Consider the following 21,635-nt stretch of genomic DNA (forward strand, 5'->3'; position numbering starts at 1 on the left):
GTCGGACTATAAACAGACAATGACACAGCAAGTGGTCATCACCGTTGGTCTATAAACACACACTGACACAGCAAGTGACTAATCACGGTTAATCTATAAACACACTGACACAGCAAGCGATCATCACTGTCGTTGTATAAACACAGTGAGGACACAGCAAGTGATTATCCCTGTTGATCTATGAACACAGTGACACAGCAAGTGGTCATCACCGTTGGTCTATAAACACACGTTGACAGAGCAAGTAATCATCACTGTTGGTCTATAAACACACTGACACAGCAAGTGATCATCACTGTTAATCTATAAACACAGACTGACACAGCAAGTGATCATCACTGTTAATCTATAAACACAGACTGACACAGCAAGCGATCATCACTGTCAGTCTATAAATACACATTGATACAGCAAGTGTTTCGCACTGCTGTATCGACACACACTGAGACAGCAAGTGATCATCACTGTTAATCTATAAACACACACTGACACAGTAAATGACTAACCACTGTTAGTGTATAAACATACTGGTACAGAAATAGGTTTCCACTGTTCATCTATAAACATGCAGTGACACTGGAAGTGGTCATTGTCACTGTTAGTCTGTAAACTCACATTGAGACAACTGTAATGATGTATCCTCACCAGAGGTGGGAGTGATGCCTACTGTGGTTGGAAAGCCAGTGAAAAATCAGGCAACTGAGGTGTTTCAGGAAGTATATTATGGGATTCTTCCTGATTGTGGTAAAAAGGTCAAGAGGTTGAAGCAAGAGGAGAAATCAAAGAATAAAGGTACAGAAATTGAAGTCCATTTATCAGAGACCATGTTTCATCAAACTGTTGACAGAAAACAAGAACAGGTAGAGGACAAAATGGAAATTTTTAGTTCAGAGAAATTAACTGAATCACAACAGAAAGATGGAAAACTAAAGCAGATATATCAAACAGTGTACACAGAAGAAGAATCTGAGTATATCCCAGATTGTTATTATCTTAAAAATGAGGTCTTGATGAGGAACTGGAGACCATCACATATTCAGGTGGATGAGAAATGGGCAGAAGTTCATGAAGTGGTATTAACAGTTGGTTATAGAAAGGAAGTGTTGCAGGTAGCCCATGAATTACCAGTAGCAGATCATTTGTGAGTAAGGAAGACTCAAGCTAAAAGACAAAAACATTTTTATTAGCCTGGATTGCATTAGGATGTAGTTGAATTTTGCCAGACATGTCAGGTAATTGGAAAACCTCGGGCAGTGATAAAGTGAGCATCCTTAATACCCATCCTGCATTTGAGGAACGTGATACAAGGATCTTATATGATTGCATAGGACCCTTCCTAAAAGAAGAAGTGGGAATCAGTATTTGTTGACCATCATAGATGCATCTACTAGATTTCCAGAGGCCATTCCATTATGCAGTATTGTGGCTAAAAGGATTGTAGAAGAGTTACTCAATTTTTTAACCAGATATGGACTACCCACAGAGATATAATCAAAGCAAGGGTCAAATTTTATATCAATATTATTCAGGAAATTATGGATAGTTTAGGAGTAAAACAATTCAATCCATTGTGTACCATGAAAATGAAAGGGAGCATTAGAATGGTGGCATCAAACTTTAAAGAGGTGAGGACTTATAGTCAAGATGATCCAGAAGATTTGAATAAAGGAATTCCATTTGCACTTTTTACAATTAGGGATGCACCAAATGAATCTACCAAATTCAGTCAATTTGAATTAGTTTTTGGGCATGAGGTGAGAGGATGGATCACTGAAATAAATTAATAAGAAATTGGTGAGTCAGTGCTCATAGACCACACATTTAGACTATGTATCAATTTTTAGGGCAAGATTGAATAGAGCGGGTGAGTTGGCTAGACAGCATTTAAAAGTAGCACACATGTGATGAACCTGAAAAGAGACAAGAAATCTAAAATTCACAATTTTGCTAGTGGAGATAAAGTATTATTGTTACTTCCAGTAGTAGGTGAACTTTTAAAAGCAAGGTTTAGTGGGCCTTATTAAATCAAAAGGAAACTGAGTGAGGTGAATTATTTGATAAGAATGTCAGATAGAAAGAAATCTCACAGAGTATGCCATGTGAATATGCTGAAAAGGTATTTTGATAGGGAAGGAAAGCAAAAGAAGAATGTGTTACTTGTTACAACTCAGAGTGAAGAACCAAGTTCAGATGATTCTGAATTTGATATTCCTCAAATTAAATTGGACAATGAAGAAGTTAAAACATATAAAACATAGAACAGCACAGCACAGTACAGGCCCTTCAGCCCACGATGTTGTGCCAACCTATTATTCTACTAAGATCAATCTACCCTGCATACCCTACATTTTACTATCCTCCATGTGCCTATCCAAGAGTTGCTTAAAAGTCTCTAAAGTATCTGACTCCACTACCACTGCTGGCAGCACATTCCACACGCCCACCACTCTCTGTATGAAGAACCTACCTCTGACATCTCCCCTATACCTTCCTCCAATCACTTTAAAATTATGTTCCCTTGTAATAGTTATTTCTGCCATGGGAAAAAGTCTCTGACTATCCACTCTATCTATGCCTCTCATCATCTTGTACAATTCTATCAAGTCACCTCTCTTCCTTCTTCGTTCCAATGAAAAAAGCCCTAGCTCCCTCAACCTTTCCTCATAAGATCTGCTCTCCAGGTAATCTCCATCCTGGTAAATCTCCTCTGCACCCTCTCTAAAGCTTCTACATCTTTCCTATAATGAGGTGACCAGAACTGAACACAATATTCCAAGTATGGTTTAACCAGAGTTTTATAGAGCTGCAGCATAACCTCAAGGCTCATAAACTCAATTCCCCTGCCAATGAAAGCCAACACACCATATGCCTTCTTTACAACCCTATCAACTTGGGTAGCAACTTTGAGGGATCTATGGACGTGGACCCCAAGATCCCTCTGTTCCTCCACACTGCTAAGAATCCTGCCATTAACCCTGTATTCTGCATTCAAATTCGACCTTCCAAAATGAATCACTTCACAATTTTCTAGGTTGAATTCCATCTGCCACTTCTTTGCCCAGCTCTGCATCCTGTCAACGTCCCGTTGCAACCCACAACTGCCCTCCACGCTGTCCACAACTCCACCAACCTTCGTGTCATCGGCAAACTTACTAACCCACCCTTCCACTTCCTCATCCAAGTCATTTATAAAGATCACAAAGAGCAGTGGTCCCAGAACAGATCCCTGAGGAGCACCATTGGCCACCGAGCTCCAGGCTGAATACTTTCCATCTACTATCACCCTCTGTCTTCTATTGGATAGCCAGTTTTGTATCCAGACAGCCAAATTTCCCTGAATCCCATGCCTGCTTACTTTTTGAATGAGCCTACCATATGGAACCTTATCAAATGCTTTGCTAAAATCCAAATACACCACATCCACTGCTCTACCTTCATCAATGTGTTTTGTCACATCCTCAAATAATTCAATAAGGCTTGTGAGGCAAGACCTGCCCCTCACAAAGCTATTTCTAATCAAACTGTGCTTTTCCAAATAATCATAAATACTATCTCTCAGAATCCTCTCCAATAATTTGCCCACCACAGAAGTAAGACTGAACGGTCTGTAATTTCCAGGATTATCCCTATTCCCTCTCTTGAACAAGGGAATGACATTTTCCACCCTCCAATCTTCTGGTACTACTCCAGTGGACGGTGAGGACGCAAAGATCATTGCCAAAGGGGCAGCAATCTCTTCCCTTATTTCCTGCAGAAACCTTGGGTATATCCCGTCTGGCCCAGGGGACTCATATCCTCATGTTTTTCAAAATTTCTAGCACATCCTCCTTTCTAACATCAACCTGTTCGAGCATATCTGCCTATTTCATGCTGTCCTCACAAACGTCAAGGTCCCTCTCACTGGGTGAATACCGAAGCAAAGTATTCATTAAGAACCTCCCCTATCTCTCCTGACTCCGCGCACAAGTTCCCTCCACTATCCCTGATTGGCCCTACCCTCACTCTGGCCATCCTCTTGGTCCTCACATAAGCATAGAACAACTTGGGGTTTTCCTTGATTCTACCCGCCAAGGTTTTCTCATACCCCCTTCTAGCTCTTCTAAGTCCATTCTTGTAGACCTCTAGAGCCCTGTCCGATCCTTGCTTCCTCAACCTTAAGTAAGTTTCGTTCTTCCTCTTGACTAGATGTTCCACATGTCTTGTCATCCAAGGTTCCTTCACCTTACCATCCTTTCCTTGCCTCAGTGGGACAAACCTATCCAGTACTTGTAGCAACTGCTCCCTAAACAACCTCCACATTTCTGTCGTGCATTTCCCTGAGAACATCTGATCCCAATTGGTGCTCCGTAGTTCTTGCCTATTAGTATTATAATTCCCCCTCCTCCAATTAAATACTTTCCCATATAGTCTGCTCCTAACCCTCTCCATGACTACAGTAAAGGTCAGGGAGCTGTGATCACGATCACCGAATGCTCTCCCACTGACAGATCTGGCATTTGGCCTGGTTCGTTGCCAAGCACCAAATCCAATATGGCCTCCCCTCTAGTCAGCCTATCTAAATATTGAGTCAGAAATCCTTCCTGGACATGCCTGACAAAATCTGCTCCATCCAAACTATTTGCACTTAGAAGGTTCCAGTCTACATTAGGGAAGTTAAAGTCACCCATGACAACAACCCTATTACTTCTGCACCTTTCCAAAATCTGTCTCCCAATCTGTTCCTCAGTGTCTCTGTTGCTATTGGGGGATCTATAAAAAACTCCCAATAAAGTGACTGCTCCTTTCCTGTTTCTGACTTCCACCCGTACTGACTCAGTAGACAAACCCTCCTCCAGACGTCCCTTTCTGCAGCTGTGATATCATCCCTAAGTGGGGAAGAAGTGTGTAATAACGTCTTTGAACAGGTTGATTAGAAACCAATTTAAATAAAAAGAAAAACAGATCCTTTCCCCTCCAACTCAATTTTGATTTAGACCCTTCCCACTCTCTCTAAACAGCCTGCCCCCCCGCCCCCCAACCACCACCTTTGATGGTTTGCACTGGTCATAATGGCCTTTCCTTGTAAATATTCAATTGGCTACATGGGTGTTTTACTGGTGATGGTCAGTAGGTTAAAAAAACAAACAAAAAAAATCACAGCGTGACTTTGGTGGTGGGGAGGTCACTCAGCTGTGTGTGATAACACTTCTGGGTAGATAAAAAGGAAAAAAAAAAAGAAAAAAAAAAACACCATTGCGCAAAAAAAACCCCTTCCCTCACTCCCTATCTCACTTTTTATTGTTTGCATTGCTTATAATGGACTTTGCTTGTAAATATTAGATTGGCTACTAGATTAGGTCATTAGTGGTAGTAGTTTAAAACAAACATTCTTTCTTGATTATTGATGTAAAGAATCATATCACTGGAGGATCTGAATATTTTATTTCAAAAGAAGGATTATTGCTTTGGTTGTCAAATCAAAGGGGTAAACCGACAGAGATACTGAGAGACATAGGAGCACATCAGTGCTATCATCACACTGACGCCGGCTGATAATACCATTTGTCTTCCGGAGGGGTTAATGGAAGAGAAAATATTAATTGGTGGTATACATGGAGGTTACAAACCAGTATCATTGTCTGGAGTTAGATTAAAGAAAGTTTTAGTAAATTGAGAAGTTATAGTTGGAGTAGCGAAATAAATTGATTTTAGTTTGATAAATTACCTGGCTAGTCCAAAAGCAAAGACCTCACTGAGGGTGGTGGAACAACTATTACAAGTTAAAGAAATTGAGATGTTACAGAAGAAATATCCTGCATTATTCCCTGACGATGTTGTGACAAGATCTCCTGCCCATAGAATTTGTCAGGAAGAGGAAGAATCAATCAAAAAAGGAGATGATTTGGAAACTGTTATCGGATAATTTTGAAAATTTAAACAAAAGGGATGAAGGTAAATGAATGAGGCTGACATATTTAGCCATCTTCTTTAACAGAACTACAGTAAATGAGTTCTTAGTTGAAAGCACTACACAGAAAAGCTTATTTAGAAATTGAAACACAATCCATACCAGAGTACTATTATTTGAAACACAAAGTACCAAATAGAAATGGAAACCACCTCAAATACTAGACAATCAGGAACTGACAGTTTTCCATCGTGACAATTTTATTGGAGCATTGCATCAAAATTTTATGAGTGCCTCATAAAGTTCCACTGTCAAATCACTTAGGTGTTTGGTAAAGACAGGCTAAAATGCTAAAACATTTTTATTAGCCAAGATTACATAAAGATGTGGTCAAATTTTCTATTGGGGAAACACTTTTAACCCTGATACCAGCTTTTGAAGAACCGTTTGGAAAGATCTTAATAGAGTATGAAGTACCCCTTACCTAAAACTAAGAATGGGAATCAGTCTTTTAAAAATCATGGATGATTCAAAAAGTTTCCTGAAGCAGCACCTTTGGGGTAACAAAGTGCTGCAAAAATGGTAGTGGAGAAGTTTGTTTAATTTCTTTTTCAAAATTTGGACCATCCAGAGAAATTCCATCAGATCAAGGTTCAAATTTTATGTTGCATGTATTTAAAGAAATAATGAATAGTTTGGGAATAAAACAAGTCACATTCTCTGATTATCACCCACAATTTCATCAAACCTTGTAAAAATGGCACCAAACTTTAATGATGCTGATTAGAGCTTATTGTCAAGAATTTCCTAATGATTGGAATAAAGGAATTCCCTTGTTACTGTTTGCTATTACAGATGCTGATGCTGAGTCCACAAGATTCAGTTACTTAGAACAGACATATGGACATGAGGTAAAGGAACTACTTACACTGATTAAGGAGAAATTATAAATCAAATCACAAAGACTACAGTCTCAATATATGTTTCATGTTTCAGTGAGAAACTAACCAAAATGTGGGAGTTGGCTGAAAAGCATTTGAAGAGTGCTAAACAGAGTGAAGACAAGATCACAGAAAAGGGCCATAGTTTGAAATTTTGTTATTGGTATTGGTATTATCACCTGCCTATGGGAAACAGTAAAACAAGGTTCACTGGACCTTATCAAATCAAAAAAAAACTCAATGATGTAATTCACGTACTGAGTACTCCAGGCAGAAGAAAATATGAGTGAGTGTGTCATGTTACTATGTTAAAGGCATATAATGACAGAGTGGATAGTGTGGAGGAAACTACTTATTATGGCAAGATGAATAGGGAGTGAAATAAAAATATCAGAATAATTGGAGAATGAATCAAAAATTGAAAATTCACAAGTTAATCTTCCAGCAATCAGATGGATAAAAGCGAATATGCTTAAAAGATTAGGTTGTGTAATATTTTAGCTTCCACAAAATATCAAAGTGACATATAAAGGCTCTTTTTTTTCTATTCATTTGTGGGATGTGGGTGTCACTGGTTGGCCAGCATTTCTTGCCCATCCCTAGTTGCCTTGAGAAGGTGGTGATTAGCTGCCTTCTTGAACCGTTGCAGTCCACCTGCTGTGGATTGACTCACAGTGCCATTAGGGAGGGAATTCCAGGATTTTGACCCAGCGACAGTGAAGGAATGGCGACATATTTCCAAGTCAGGATGGGGAGTGGCTTGGAGGGGAACTTGCAGGGAGTGGTGTTCCCATGTATCTGCTGTCCTTGTCCTTCCAGATGGAAGTGGTCGTGGGTTTGGAAGGTGCTGCCAAAAGATCTTTGGTGAATTTCTGCAGTGTATCTTGTAGATAGTACACACTGCTGCGACTGAGGGTTGGTAGTGGATGCTGTGCGAATCAAGTGGGCTGCTTTGTCCTGGATGGTGTCAAGCTTCTTGAGTGTTGTTGGAGCTGCCCGCATCCAGGGCAAGTGGGGAGTATTCCAGCACAGTCCTGACTTGCGCCTTGTAGATGGTGGGACAGGGTTTGAACAGTGAAGGTGAGTTACTTGCCGCAGTATTCCTAGCTTCTGGCCTGCTCTTGTAGCCACTATGATTATGTGGTGAGTCCAGTTGAGTTTCTTGTCAATGATAAGCCCCATGATGTTGAAAGTGGGGGGACTCAGTGATGGTAACACCATTGAGTCTCAAGGGATGGTGCTTAGATTGTCTCTTATTGGTGATGGCCATTGATGAAGGCAGCTGAAGATGGTTGGGCCTAGGACACTACCCTGAGGAACTCCTGCAGAGATGTCCAGAAGGTGAGATGATTGACCTCCAACAACCACAACCATCTTCCTTTGTGTCAGGTATGACTCCAACCACCAGAGAGTTTGCCCCCGACACCCATGGATTCCAGTTTTGCTAGGGTTCACTGATGCCACACTTGGTCAAACGCAGCCTTCATATCAAGGGCTGTCACTCTCACCTCACCTCTTTTGTCCACGTTTGAACCAAGGCTGTAATGAGGTCAGGAGCTGAGTGGCCCTGGCGGAACCCAAACTGGATGTCACTGAGCAGGTTGTTGTTGAGCAGGTGATGCTTGATAGCGCTGTTAGTGACACCTTCCATCACTTTACTGATGATTGAGAGTAGACTGATGGGGCAATAATTGGCCGAATTGGATTTGTCCTGCTTTTTGTGTACAGGACATGCTTGGGCAATTTGCCACGTTGTCGGGTAGAGTGTTGCAGTACAACCAGTGTTGTAACTGTACTGGTATCTTGGCTTGGCTAAGGGAGCGACAAGTTCTGGAGCACAAGTCTTCAGTACTATTGTCGGAATGTTGTCAGGGCCCGTAGCCTTTGCAGTATCAATGTCTTCAACTGTTTCTTGAGATCACGTGGAGTGAATCGAATTGGCTGAAGACTGGTATCTGTAAAGCTGGGAACCAGTGGAGGAGGCCAAGACGGATCATCCACTTGGCACTTCCAGCTGAAGATTGCTGTGAATGCTTCAGTCTTCAGATCCATAGAGTGATTTATGTGAACAGATCAGGAAAAATATCTTTGGCTATTTTGACATTATTGCAGAGGATTCATTACTCATAAAGTAATCAAGTCAAGGAAAATTTAAGTTGGTGATGGACAATGACATGATGAGGGTTAGGGGAGTGGGGCGGGAGAAAGGGTAGGAGAGATGGTGATAGGTGGATGCAGGTAGAGAGTTATTGTGATTGGTCCATGGGAAGGGTGGAAGGGAAGGTGAGTAGGAAGTTGGACAGGCTAGGTCAGGTCAGGAGGGGGAGAGCTGGACATGGGATAAGGCTGAGGGTGGAGGGATTTTGAACCCGGTGAAGTCAATGTTAAGGCCATTGGGCTGTAAGCTTCCAAGGGGAAATATCAGGTGTTGTTCCTCCAGTTTATGTTTGGCCTCTGACAGTGGAGGAGGCCAAGGATGGACAGGGGAGTAGGAGGGGGAATTAAAATGGATGGTAACCGGAAGGTCGGATTGATTGTTGTACAGAGCGCAGATGCTCTGAGAACTGGTCCCCGATTCTGCATCTGGTCTCCCTGATATAGAGGAGGCCACATCAGCAGCAACGGATGCAATAGATAAGGTTGGATCAAGTGCAAATGAATCTCTGCCAGATCTGGACGGACTGTTTTGGACCTTGGACAGAGGTGAGAGGGGACGTGTGGGGGCTGGTGTTGTACCTCTTGCGGTTGCAGTGGTAGGTACCGGGTGTGGTGGAAGAATTGGTGGGGAGTGTAGAGCTGACGAGGGAGTCATGGAATGAATGGTCCCTGCGGAAAGCAGACAGGAGAGGGAAATATCTTTTTTTTGTGGTGAGGTCTGGTTGTAGGTGACGAAAATGTCAGAGGATGACTGTCGGATCCGGAGATTGGTAGGTGGTGGACTAAGGGGTCTCTATCCTTATTGAGGATGGGAGAGGGGTTTTGAGGGTACAAGTGCAAAAATGGAGGAGATGCAGTTGAGGGCATCCTTAATAACAGGGGAGGGGAAATTATGGTCCCTAAAGTAGGATGATATCCCAACAATCCTTCCAGATCCGGCAGAGATTCACCTGCACTTCATCCAACCTTTCTATTGCATCCATATAGCACTGGAATGGCTCCTTTGACGAATTTATTAAAGAAAGGCAGAAAATTTAAATGGACACAAGAATGTCACAATTTTTATGACAACTTGAAATTTGTGCTGATAACTGCCCCAATTTTGTTTAGTAACATTGAATTATACGAAGTCATTTAAACTGGTGTCGATGGCTGACCTCAGTCATTGTTAATACTGTAGAGTCCATTATTAAGGATGAGACTGCGGAGTACTTAGAAGTGTATGGTAAAATACAGCTGAATCAGCACGGCTCTATCAAGGGGCGTCATGCCTGACAAATCTGTTAGGATTCTTTGAGGAGGTAGAGAGCAAGTTAGCCAAAGGACAGCCAGTGGATGTGACCTATTTGGATTTCTGGAAGGCCTTCGACAAGGTGCTGCACAAGAGGCTGCTAAATAAGATGAGAGCCCATGGTGTCAGGAGCAAGGTACTGGCATGCATAGAGGATTGGTTGACTGGCAGAAGGCAGAGAGTGGGGATAATGGAGTCTTTTTTCAGGATGTCAGCCAGTGACTACAGAAGGTCCACAGGGATCAGAATTGGGACCATAACTATTCACGTTATACATTAACGATCTGGACGAAGGAACTAAGGACATTGTTGCTAAGTTTTCAGATGACACAAAGATAGATGGAGGGACAATTAGTGTTGAGGAGGCTGCAAAAGGTTTTGGACAGGCCAAGAGAATTGGCAAAGAAGTGGTAGATGAAATACAATATGGAAAATTATTAGATTGTGCACTTTGGGAGGAAGAATAGAGGTGTGAACCTTTTTCTAAATGGGCAAAGGATTGAGAAATCTGAAACACAAAGGCATTCAGGAGCACTAGTTCAGGATTCTCTTAAGGTTAACATGCAGGTTCAGCTCTCAGTTAGGAAGGAAAATGCACTTGAGCATTCATTTTGAGAAGGCAGGAATGTACTGCTGAGGCTGAATGATGTTCTGATCAGACCACATTTGCAATATTGTCGGCAGTTCTGGCCTCATATCTAAGGAATGCTGTGCTAGCCTTGGAATGGGTCCAGAGGAGGTTCACAAGAATAATCCCAGGAATGAAGGGCTTGTCATATAAGGAGTGATTATGGCCTCTGAATCTATACTTGATGGAGTTTAGAAGGATGAGAGGAGATCTCATTGAAACTTACAGAATGCTGACAGGCCTGGATAGAGCGGACGTTGGGAAGATGTTTCCACTAATAGAAGATACTAGGACCCCAGGGAACAGCCTCAGAGTGACCCTTTAGAACTGAAATGAGGAGGAATTTCTTCTGCCAGAGGGTGGTGAATCTGTGGAACTTAATGCTGCAGAAGGTGTGGAGGCCATGTCATTGAATGCACTTAAGACAGAGAAAGATAGATTCTTGATTAGTAAGAGGATCAAGGATTACAGGGAGAAGGTGGAAGAATGGAGTTGAGAAACATATCAGCCATGATTGAATGGCAGAGCAGGCTTGATAGGCCAAATGGCCTAACTCTGCTCCTATATCTTAACGCCTTCTGGAATCCAGGAGTTTATCCAGCATGTGGAAGCCTACTCTCATGCTGAAAAACAGCACAGACAAGATCTGAAGAACAGGTGTGATGTAGTTGGGATTACGGAGATATGGCTGCAGCGTGACAAGGGTGAGAAATAAACATCCAGGGGTATAAGGGATAAAGGACAAAATATCAAAAGCGTTGAAGTTGCATTACTGGCCAAAGAGTATACAATTACAACGTTGAGGAAAGATACCAGTTCAGACATTGTAGAATCTATGTGGATAGAATTGAGAAATAATAAGGTTCAAAAAACATTAGTGAGGATGGTATATAGAGCACCAAACTATCGTGGTGATGTTAGGAATGTCATTAAACAGGAAATCAGAGATGCATGGGGTATTGGAACATCTGTAATTATGGGTGATTTTAATCTGCATACAGATTGGGTGATTCAAATTAATCACAATACTGTAAAGGAGGAATTCCTGGACTGTATATGAAATGGCTTTCTGGCCAATATATTGAGGAACCAACTAGAGAACAGAGCATCTTAGATTGGGTATTATGAGAAAGGAATACTTGGCAATGTAGCTGTGAGAGACCTCTTGGGGATGAGTGACCATAATACGATAGAATTCTTCATCAAGATGAGGTAGTATTCGGAGACTAGAGTCCGAATCTTATTGAAGAAAACAATGATGGTATGACACATTAGTTGGCTACAATGGACTAGGAAATGTTACTGAAAGGAATAATTGTGGATAGGCAATGACAAACTTTCAAAGACCGAATCAGTGAACTACAAAAATTGTTTTTTCCTTGGCTGGCACAAGAATGCAAAGATAACAGTGGCCAAACCATGACTTATGAGGAAAGCTAGAGATAGTATTAGATGCAAGAAAGATGCACACAAATTGGCAAGAAAAGGCAATATACTCGAGGATTTGAAACAATTTAGAAGTCAGCAAAGAAGAAGGACTGAGAAGAATTAAGAAGGAGAAAATGAAGTATGAGAAAGAAAGTGGGGAACACAAGAACTGACTGTGAAAGTTTCTGTGGGCATGTAACGAGAAAGAGATTGGCAAAAAATAATGTCGGTTCCTTACGGTCATAGAACATAGAACAGTACAGCACAGTACAGGCCCTTCGGCCCACGATTTTGTGCTGACCTACTATCCTACTAAGATCAATCTACCCTGCATACCCTACATTTTACTATCCTCCAATGTGCCTATCCAAGAGTTGCTTAAGAGTCTCTAAAGTATCTGACTCCACTACCACTGCCGGCAGTGCATTCCACTCTCTGTGTGAAGACATCTCCCCTATACCTTCCTCCAATCACCTTAAAATTATGCCCCCTTGTAATAGTCATTTCTGCCCTGGGAAAACGTCTGACTATCCGGGCTATCTATGCCTCTCATTAGAAACAGGGAAATTTATAATATGGAACAAAGAAATGGCTGACAAACTAAATTCATACTTTGTTTGTGTCTTCATAAAGGAGGACACAAATATGTGCCAGAAATGTGGGGAAACACAGGGTTTAGTGAGAAAGAGGAACTGAAGCATTGTCTGAATTAGCAGAGAAATTATGCTGGAGAAACTGATGGGACTGAGGGCTGATAAATCCCCAGGGCCTGGATAACCTACATCCCAGAGCACATAAGGAAGTGACCCTAGAAACAGAGAATACATTGATGGTCATCTTCCAAGATTCTTTAGAGAATGGAGTAGTTCCTACAGATTGGAGGGTAGCTAATGTAACCCCACTATTTAAAGTAAGTGGTACAGAGAAAATAGAGAATTACAGACCAGTGAATCTGATGTCAGTGGTGGAGAAGCTGCTGCACTCCGTTATCAAGGATTTCACAGCAAAGCACTTAGAAAACATTGGTAGAATCAGACATAGTTAGTGTGAAATCATGCTTGACAAATTACTGCAATTTTATGAGGGTGCAACTTGTAGATTTGACCAGGGAGAGCCAGTGGATGTGATTTATTTGGACTTTCAGAAGGATTTCAACAGAGTCCCACTTAAGAGATTAATGTGCAAAATTAAAGTGAATGAGATTGGGGATAGTGTACTAAGATGGATACAAAATTGTAGCAGACTGAAAACACGATAGGAATAAATAGGTTCAGAGATAGTAGGAACTGCCAATGCTGGAGAAGGGTCCAGACCCGAAACGTCAGCTTTCCTGCTCCTCTGATGCAGCTTGGCCTGCTGTGTTCATCCAGCTCTACACCTTGTTATCTCAGGAATAAATGGGTACTTTTTCTGAATGGCTGACACTGACTATGGGGTACGGTAACCCTTGGTACTAGGTCTTCAGCCATTAAGAATATATATTAATGATTTAGATAGAGAACTAAATGTAATATCTCAAAAGTTGCAGATGATGTAAAGCCGGTTGGAAGGGTGACCTATGAGGAGGATACAGAGATTTTCCAGTGTGGTATGGGACAGGCTGAGTGAGTTGCATGGCAGATGCATTATAATACATGTGAGATTATCCACTTTGATAGCAAAACTAGGAAGGCAGAGTATCTGTAAATTAAGAGAGGGGAATATTCAACGAGACCTAGGTGTCCTGGGTGATCCGCCACAAATTCTGGACTCTTTGGAAAGTACTAATACAGATAAGAGGCTGAAACTTACTTCTTAAGCAAATGCTGAATATCATCCAACCCTTGCCATTTGCCCAGATCGATATGTAAGAAGAGAATAGTGCCACTAATGTGGATTTGAACATTCTCAGCATCACGGAACAACTGAACCTGCTAATCATGCTTCTGCTTAGCAAATTATCACTGTATGTTATGTGTACTTGCCGTGAGAGTTTCAAGCAAGGCAAGTCCTCTCATATCAGATAGCGACAGTGAGGGAGGGTACTAAGCAGGGAAGCTCACGCAGTTGTGCCGGGACACCCAGTGGCAGGTACTGACTGTGGGGCAGGACAGCTGGAACAGTTGAATAGACCCTTTCTGGAAAAAAAAAGGTGTCTACGGAGGAAGGAGAACCGATGGGAAGTAGACAGACAAAGGATTCCATACCCAATGCAAACCACAAGGTCCATTCTGTGTACTGTACGTACTTCCTTGTTTGACCGCAATTTCCCTTCATTTTTGCAATGATCTGATGTCAGGAAAATAAAGAACCTCTGCTTCACGACATTTCAGCTTTTTGCATGTTGAAATTGCATGTTACACTGAGCAAGTAAACACATAGGAGCATTAGAGATAACAAGGTGTAGAGCTGGATGAACACAGCAGGCCAAGCAGCATCAGAGGAGCAGGAAGGCTGACGTTTCGGGCCTAGACCCTTCTTCAGAAATTAGCTTTGTTTTCATTTCAGTTCAGAAGAGACCAGTGTTGATTTGAGAAACCAGTTTAGTGCACAAGTTACCTCAGCAGAATGAGTTAGTTTGCTAAACTTTCAAGCCAGAAAAGGCAGGTAAATGGAGTTAGGCTATAGATCAGCTGTGATCTCACTGAATGACAGAACAGGCTCAAGGAGCCAAATAACTTACTCCTGTTTCTAATTTCCTATATAAATCAAACACCCTTCATCATGCTCTGTAAACACATTCGATGATCATTAGTTAGTCTGTAAACATACACACTGACACAAATGACCATCACTATTAGTGTACAACTATGCACTTATATACCAATTATCACTATCTTTAACTATAAAAACACACTGACACAGCAAGTGATACACAATTTGACAATAAGACAAAGTACGTACCATAAAAAAGTTGAATGGCGTCGTTGGCAAGTAAAAGAGTGAGAGATTAAATATCACACATCCTGCTACTGCAAAATGTGCAGTGATCATGTGGATCACGAGTATTGCCCATCTCTGAAAAAGGAAGGAAAACTGAATAAACAGGGGACCAAGATCCATAACTGAGGAAATAAGTAAGTTTTTTGTTCTTTACAGAATCTTTTTAGAGTTTACACGCCCTATGTGATGGGCCACTTTCTGTGCTCTTCCTTTCTGGCATGCTAGGTAAATGCAAAGTCAACAGCAATACACACCATTTAAATATGGCCAATTGATGTGCAATCAGCGCCTTTAATGGAACATTGACCAGGATCTTACAAGAACCAGCAGACAGGGAAAGGTGGGACTTGAACCTCACACTCCAATCCCTGTTCTTGGAAGAACCACTGTGTGGCCAGTCATTCACTGGACTGATGTGGGGACTGAGTCATTGGTTATATTGTTTACCTGAAGCGGTTGAACGTAATGGCAGCATCTTATAAGGTTGTCCACCACCTGAACACTGCCTCAGATCTCCTGCAATTAAGTAACCAGTTTTACATGATCAATTTAAGATTTCCAGACAGTATTTCTGACCTGCCACTGACGGTGGTCCACCATGGTCCCCAGAGCATAAACAGCCTAAGCCTGGGGTAAAAGATACTTGCCAGCATAGCAGACAGAAGATCTCAAGTGAACTCACAGTTCAATTGCGACTTCTATCACATTTTCCTCCATACTATGCAGATCTCCTTTCCAAGGAAACCTCTGCACCTAAGCAAGAAAATCGGGAAGGATTTGCAGAAGTCATAAACCATGGGGAGGGCTGGGGGTAATCTGCAGAACCCTAGTTACAATTCTGCAAACACGTCAAGGATCTTCTCTGTCCTGCAAGGGTGAGTACCGTATCTCTATTACCTTACAGCTCAGCCTAAGGGAGGTGATGGCCAAGAAGTATTATCACTGGATTGTTAATCCAAAGACCCAGGTGATGCTCTGGGTACCCAGGTTTGAATCCTGCCATGGCAGATGGTGGAATTTGAATTCAACATAAATCTGGAATTGAGATTCTAATGATAACTATGAAACCGTTGTTGATTGATGGGAAAAACTGTTCACTAATGTCATTTAGGGAGGGAAACTGCTATTCTCACCTGGTCTGGCCTACATGTGACTCCAGGCCCACAGCAATGTGGTTGACTCATAACAACCCTCTGGCAATAAATGCTGGCCTCACCAGTGATGCCTTTCTCCCGTAAATGGATAAAAGAAAAAGCACCTGTAGAAACATAAGCATGTGGCTGCGTGGCTGCTTGGCTGGGAGAGGCCAGCATCTGTGTGGCATTAAGATCATACTGCAGGTTCTCCTTCACCAACTGTGCAGAGTGGTAGCAGAGTGTACCATCTATAGAATGCACTGCAGCAACCCAACAACATTCCTTCAATAGTACATTCCAAACTCACAAGGACAGCAAATGCAAGGGAGCACCATCACTTGCAAGTTCCCCTCTAAGCCCTAAGACAGATGAATTAACAGTGCAAATAGGTGTAAATAGGTACATTATGATTATGGTTGGAAATATGGCTGCAAGATCACCAATGTTGGAGACTGACTATCCAACAGTTTTCAATATTCAGGAAGGACACCAAAAAGGAAAAGGACATGGTGGGGGTGCATCGTTAGTAAAGGATGAATCCAGAATAGAACAGAATAGCCTTTATTGTCACATACTCAATGCCTATAGTGAAAAGTTTGTGAGAAAAGATATTGCCATTTGACAAGGCCCCTCATGGACCACATGGAATCCATGGTCAGTTGGCAAGAAGGATACAAAATTGGCTTGGTCATAGAAGACAGAGGAGGGTATTTTTCTGAGTGGAAGTCTGTGTGATCAGTGATGTTCCGTGAGGATCAGAGCTGGGACCTCTGTTGTTTGTAGATGTATGTATATAAACGATTTGGACGAAAATGTTGGTGATCTGATTACTAAGTTTGCAGATGGCACAAAAATTGGTGGAGTTGTGGATAGTGGGGAAGGATTTCAAAGAATGCAGCAGGATATAGATCACCTACAAAGTTGGGCAGAGAAATGGCAGATGGAGTTTAATCCGGACAGTGAGAGGTGTTGCATTTTGGGAGGTCAAATGCAAGAGAAAAGTATGTAGTAAATGACCGGACCCTTTGGAGCATTGATATACAGAAGGGTGCAAGTCCACAGCTCCCTGAAAGTGGGTAAGGTGGTAGAGAAGGCATGCTCACCTTCATTCTTCCAGGTACCGAGTATAGAAGTTAGCAGGTCATGTTGCAATTATATAAGGCTTTGGTCAGGCCACAGTTGGAGTACTGGGCACAGTTCTGGTTGCTACACAATAGGAAAGATGTGGAGGCTTTGGAGAGGGTGCAGAATAAGATTACCAGGATGATGCGCGGATTGGCATGTATTAGCTATAAGGAGAGGTTGGACAAATTTAGATCGTTTTTGCAAGAGTGTTGGAGGCTGAGGGGCGACCTGATAGCAGTATATAAAATTATAAGAGGTGTGGATAGGGTAGATAGTCAGAGTCTCTTGCCCAGTGTGGAAATGTCAAATACTAGGGGGCATAGGTTTAAAGTGTGTTGGGGAAAGATTAAAGGAGATGTGAAAGGAAATTTTTTTTATATAGAGGGTAGTAGGTGCCTGGAATGCGCTGCCAGGAAAGGTGGTAGAAGCAGATATCAGTAACGTTTAAGAGGCATTTAGACAGGTACATGAACAGGCAGGGAATAGAGTGATATGGACCATTTGCAAGCAGATGGGATTAGTTTAGAATAGCATGACAGTCAGCACAGACATGGTGGGCCGAAGGGCCTGTTCTGTGCTGTACTGTTCTGTGTTCTTATAACCAAGATGTAGGAACAGTTTGAGTGGAGCTAACAACCTACAAAGGAGCAGAAAACATTATCTGACAAACAAAGAAAATACTGGAGAAACTCAGGTCTGGCAGCATTTGTGGGGAGAGAAAAGAAATTAATGTTTTGGGTCCGGTATGACTCTTCAGAATGGTTCTTTTGTTCTGAAGTACAGTCACATGGAACTCAAAGCATCAATCCTGTTTCTTTTTCCATGGATGCTGCCAGACCTGCTGAGTTTCTCTAGCATTTTCTGAGTTTGTTTCATATTTCCAGCATCCACAGTATTTTGTATTCATTAGTGGGCAACATCTGTAAATCTCAAAACAGTAGTGGTATGGTAGAGGATGGCATTAAAGAGGAAATTAGAGATGCATGCAATAAGGGTGCTATTGTAATTGCAAGTGACTTGAATCCACATGCAGACTGGGAAATCCACCTTGGCAACAATGCTGTGGAGGCTGAACCCTGGACGGTGTACATGAGTTTCTTTTAAGACAAGTACAATAAGGAACTAATTAAAGAACAATGTATCCGACATTTGGTACTGTGCAATGAGAATGGGTTAATTTATAATCTCATGCAGATCCCTTAGGAAAGAGTGACCATTACATGAGGAATTTTATATTTTCATAGCGAAGTAGTCCCAAAATTAGTGTCTTAACTCTAAACAAAGAAAATTACATGGTACCAGTAGTGAAGGGGAAGTGAAGGTTTACCATGGTGACAGTCTACATCTGAACTGTGTTGAGACCAGTCTTCTTGCTAGGGGAGCAAAGAGGGTTTTAACTAAACAGTGGAAGCAATGGTGTGATATCGCAAAGAGTAGAAATGAGGTAAGAGAGAGAAACAGCAAGATAGGAAATGAGGGTCAGAGAATAGCAGGAAGGGGCAGGGGCAGACAGAAAAGAAACAACTAGGAAAATACCAACAACCAAGACTAGGTGTTGCAAAGATAACAAAAAAGACCAAAGTATGGCTCTGTATCTGGATGTGCAAAGCATTCATTAAATACAAAAACTGATAGTGCGCATTAAAGTAAACAAATAAGATATGATAGATATTATGGTTATGTGGCTACAGGATGAGAAGGATTGGGTTCTAAAAATTGAAAGGCATGACATTCAAGAAGAGTAGGAAGCCAAGCCAAGCAAAGATGGAGGCGTAGGACTGTTATGCAGAAAGGCATTTGTGCAATAGTTAGAGATGTCCTTTATTCAGGATATCAGAATGTAGGTTTGGGCAGAAATGAGGAATAATATGGGAAAGAATTAACTGATGGAAGTGATCTACAATTCCTAGCAGTACCAATGTTGGGCAAAATACATAAGAAGAAACATTAGATGCTTGTGAAAAAGGGCTAGCAATAATTATGGGTGAGTTTAATCCACATGTAAACAGGAAAAAGTAGCCCAAAGAGGAGAACATTGAAAGCTTTGGAGATAGTTTTTTAGAATAGCACATTTTGGAATGGAATGGATAGCACATTATATTAGATTTGATATTGTGTAATGTGATAGGATTAACAAATTGCCTCAGAGCGAAGGCAACAAACACAAATGATTGCATGTTATATGCAGTTTGAAAGAGAGAAGAACAGGTCTGAGACCAGTATTTTAAACCTAAATAACAATGTGGGCATGAAAGCTAAGATGGCGAAGTGAACTGGCATAGTAGACTAGTGGAGAGATGAAGAGACATAGTGATAGATATTTCAAAATACTCAGTAGTCTATTTATATGGGATTCACATTACAAGGACTATGGGTGGGGCTTTAAACTAAACAGATTGGGGTGGGGATGGATTCAGTTGCATGGAAAAGATTAAAGTGGGGGGAGGGCTCAGCAAAGGTTATTAAAATTTCCATAACAAGTAATAGAACAGAGTGTATGGAAAGGGGCAAAAATTTAACTTCAGGGAAAGCAGATAAGGGAACAACTATGAGGAGGAGGACAGTCAACACAGGGCTGAGGGCCTCATACTTAAACGCGTACAGGATATGATCCAAGGTAAATTAGCTTGTAGCGCAGATTGAAATTGGCAGGTACGATACTGTAGGTATCACAGAGACGTGGCTGCAAGGGGATCAGGTCTGGGAATTAAATATCCACAATTACACATCCTATTGAAAGAACAGGCAGATAGGATGAGAGGTGGGGTTGCCTTGTTAGTAAGAAATGAAATTAAATCAATAGCAAGTAGTGATATAGAGTGGTAGGGTATAGAATCTATGCAGGTAGAGTTGATGAACCACAAAGGAATAAAGACCCTGATGGGAGTAGTGTGTAGGCCTCCTAGCAGTAGTCAGCATGTGGGGCAGAAAATAAATGAGGAGATAGAAAAGGAATTAAAAAAAGGCTTATTACAATAATCATGGGGTACTTCAATATGCAGGTGGACTGGGGAAATCAAGTCAGTGGCGGATCTCAAGAAAAGGAATTTGTGGAATGTGTATCACATGTATTTTTTGGAGCAGCTTGTGGTGGAGGATAGAGCCCAATGGGAAAAAGGCAATTCTGTATTGGTGATGTATAATGAGGCAGGTTTGATTTGGGAATTTAAGGAAAAGGACCTCCTGGGGGAAAGTGACCATAAAATTATAGAATTCACCCTGCAGTTTGAGAGGGAGAAGACTGAATCAGATGTAACGGTATCATACTCGTGTAAAGCTAACCATAAAGACACAAGGGAGGAGCTGGCCAGAGTTGATTGGAAGGGGAACCTAGCATAGATGACGGTGGAGCAGCGATGGCAGGAGTTTCTGGGGGTAATTCAGGAGGCACAGTAGAAACTCATCCCAAGGAAGAAGAAACATACTAAGGGAAGGATTAGGCAATGTGGCTAACAAAGGAAGTCAGCGACAGCAAAAGAAAAGCTTACAATGTGGTGAAAATTAGTGGGAAGCCTTTAAAATCCAGCAGAGGATAACTAAAAAAAAGCAATAAAAGAGGAGATGAACTATGAGAGTAAGCTAGCTAGTGATATAAAAGAAGATTGCTAATTTTTTTCTGATATGTAAAAGAGAGAGGCAAGAATGGACATTGGGCCACTGGAAAATGAGGCTGGAGAATGGTAATAGGGAACAAAGAAATGCAACAGTTTTCACAGTAAAAGATACCAGCAGTATACCTAAATCTCAAGAGAGTCAGGGGCAAAGGTGAGTGCACTGTCCATCACCAAGAAGGTACTGGAGAAGCTGAAAGATCTGAAGGCAGATAAATCACCCAGATCAGATGAACTACACCGCTCTCTGAAGGGGATACCAGAGGAGATTGTAGAGGTATTGGTGATGATCTTTCAGGAATCACTGGAGTCAGGGTAGGTCCCAGAGGACTGGAAAATGTAACACTGTTTAAGAAGGGAGGGAGGGAGGCAGAAGACTGGAAACTATAGGCTGGTTACCCTAACCTGGGTCATTGTTAAGATTTTAGACTCCACTATGAAGGATGAGATTGCAGTGTACTTGGAGGTTCATGGTAAAATAGGGCTGAGTCAGCATGACTTTTTGAAGG

General features: G+C 41.7%; 1 protein-coding gene across 4 annotated transcripts in view; it reads right to left on the bottom strand.

Moving 5' to 3' along the window:
• The window catches only part of LOC125488057 (membrane-spanning 4-domains subfamily A member 18-like), a 48,588-nt gene that overhangs the window by 10,156 nt on the left and 16,797 nt on the right, over positions 1 to 21,635 (bottom strand). For all 4 annotated transcript variants that reach the window (XM_048620858.1, XM_048620857.1, XM_048620859.1 and 1 more), the window contains one exon: positions 15,216 to 15,329. In XM_048620858.1, the coding sequence (XP_048476815.1) occupies positions 15,216 to 15,329 (114 nt within the window). The remainder of the gene's footprint in view (positions 1 to 15,215; positions 15,330 to 21,635) is intronic.

The sequence above is a fragment of the Rhincodon typus genome, chromosome 48, assembly GCF_021869965.1.
Source record: "Rhincodon typus isolate 14 chromosome 48, sRhiTyp1.1, whole genome shotgun sequence".
Classification (NCBI taxonomy): Eukaryota; Metazoa; Chordata; class Chondrichthyes; order Orectolobiformes; family Rhincodontidae; genus Rhincodon; species Rhincodon typus.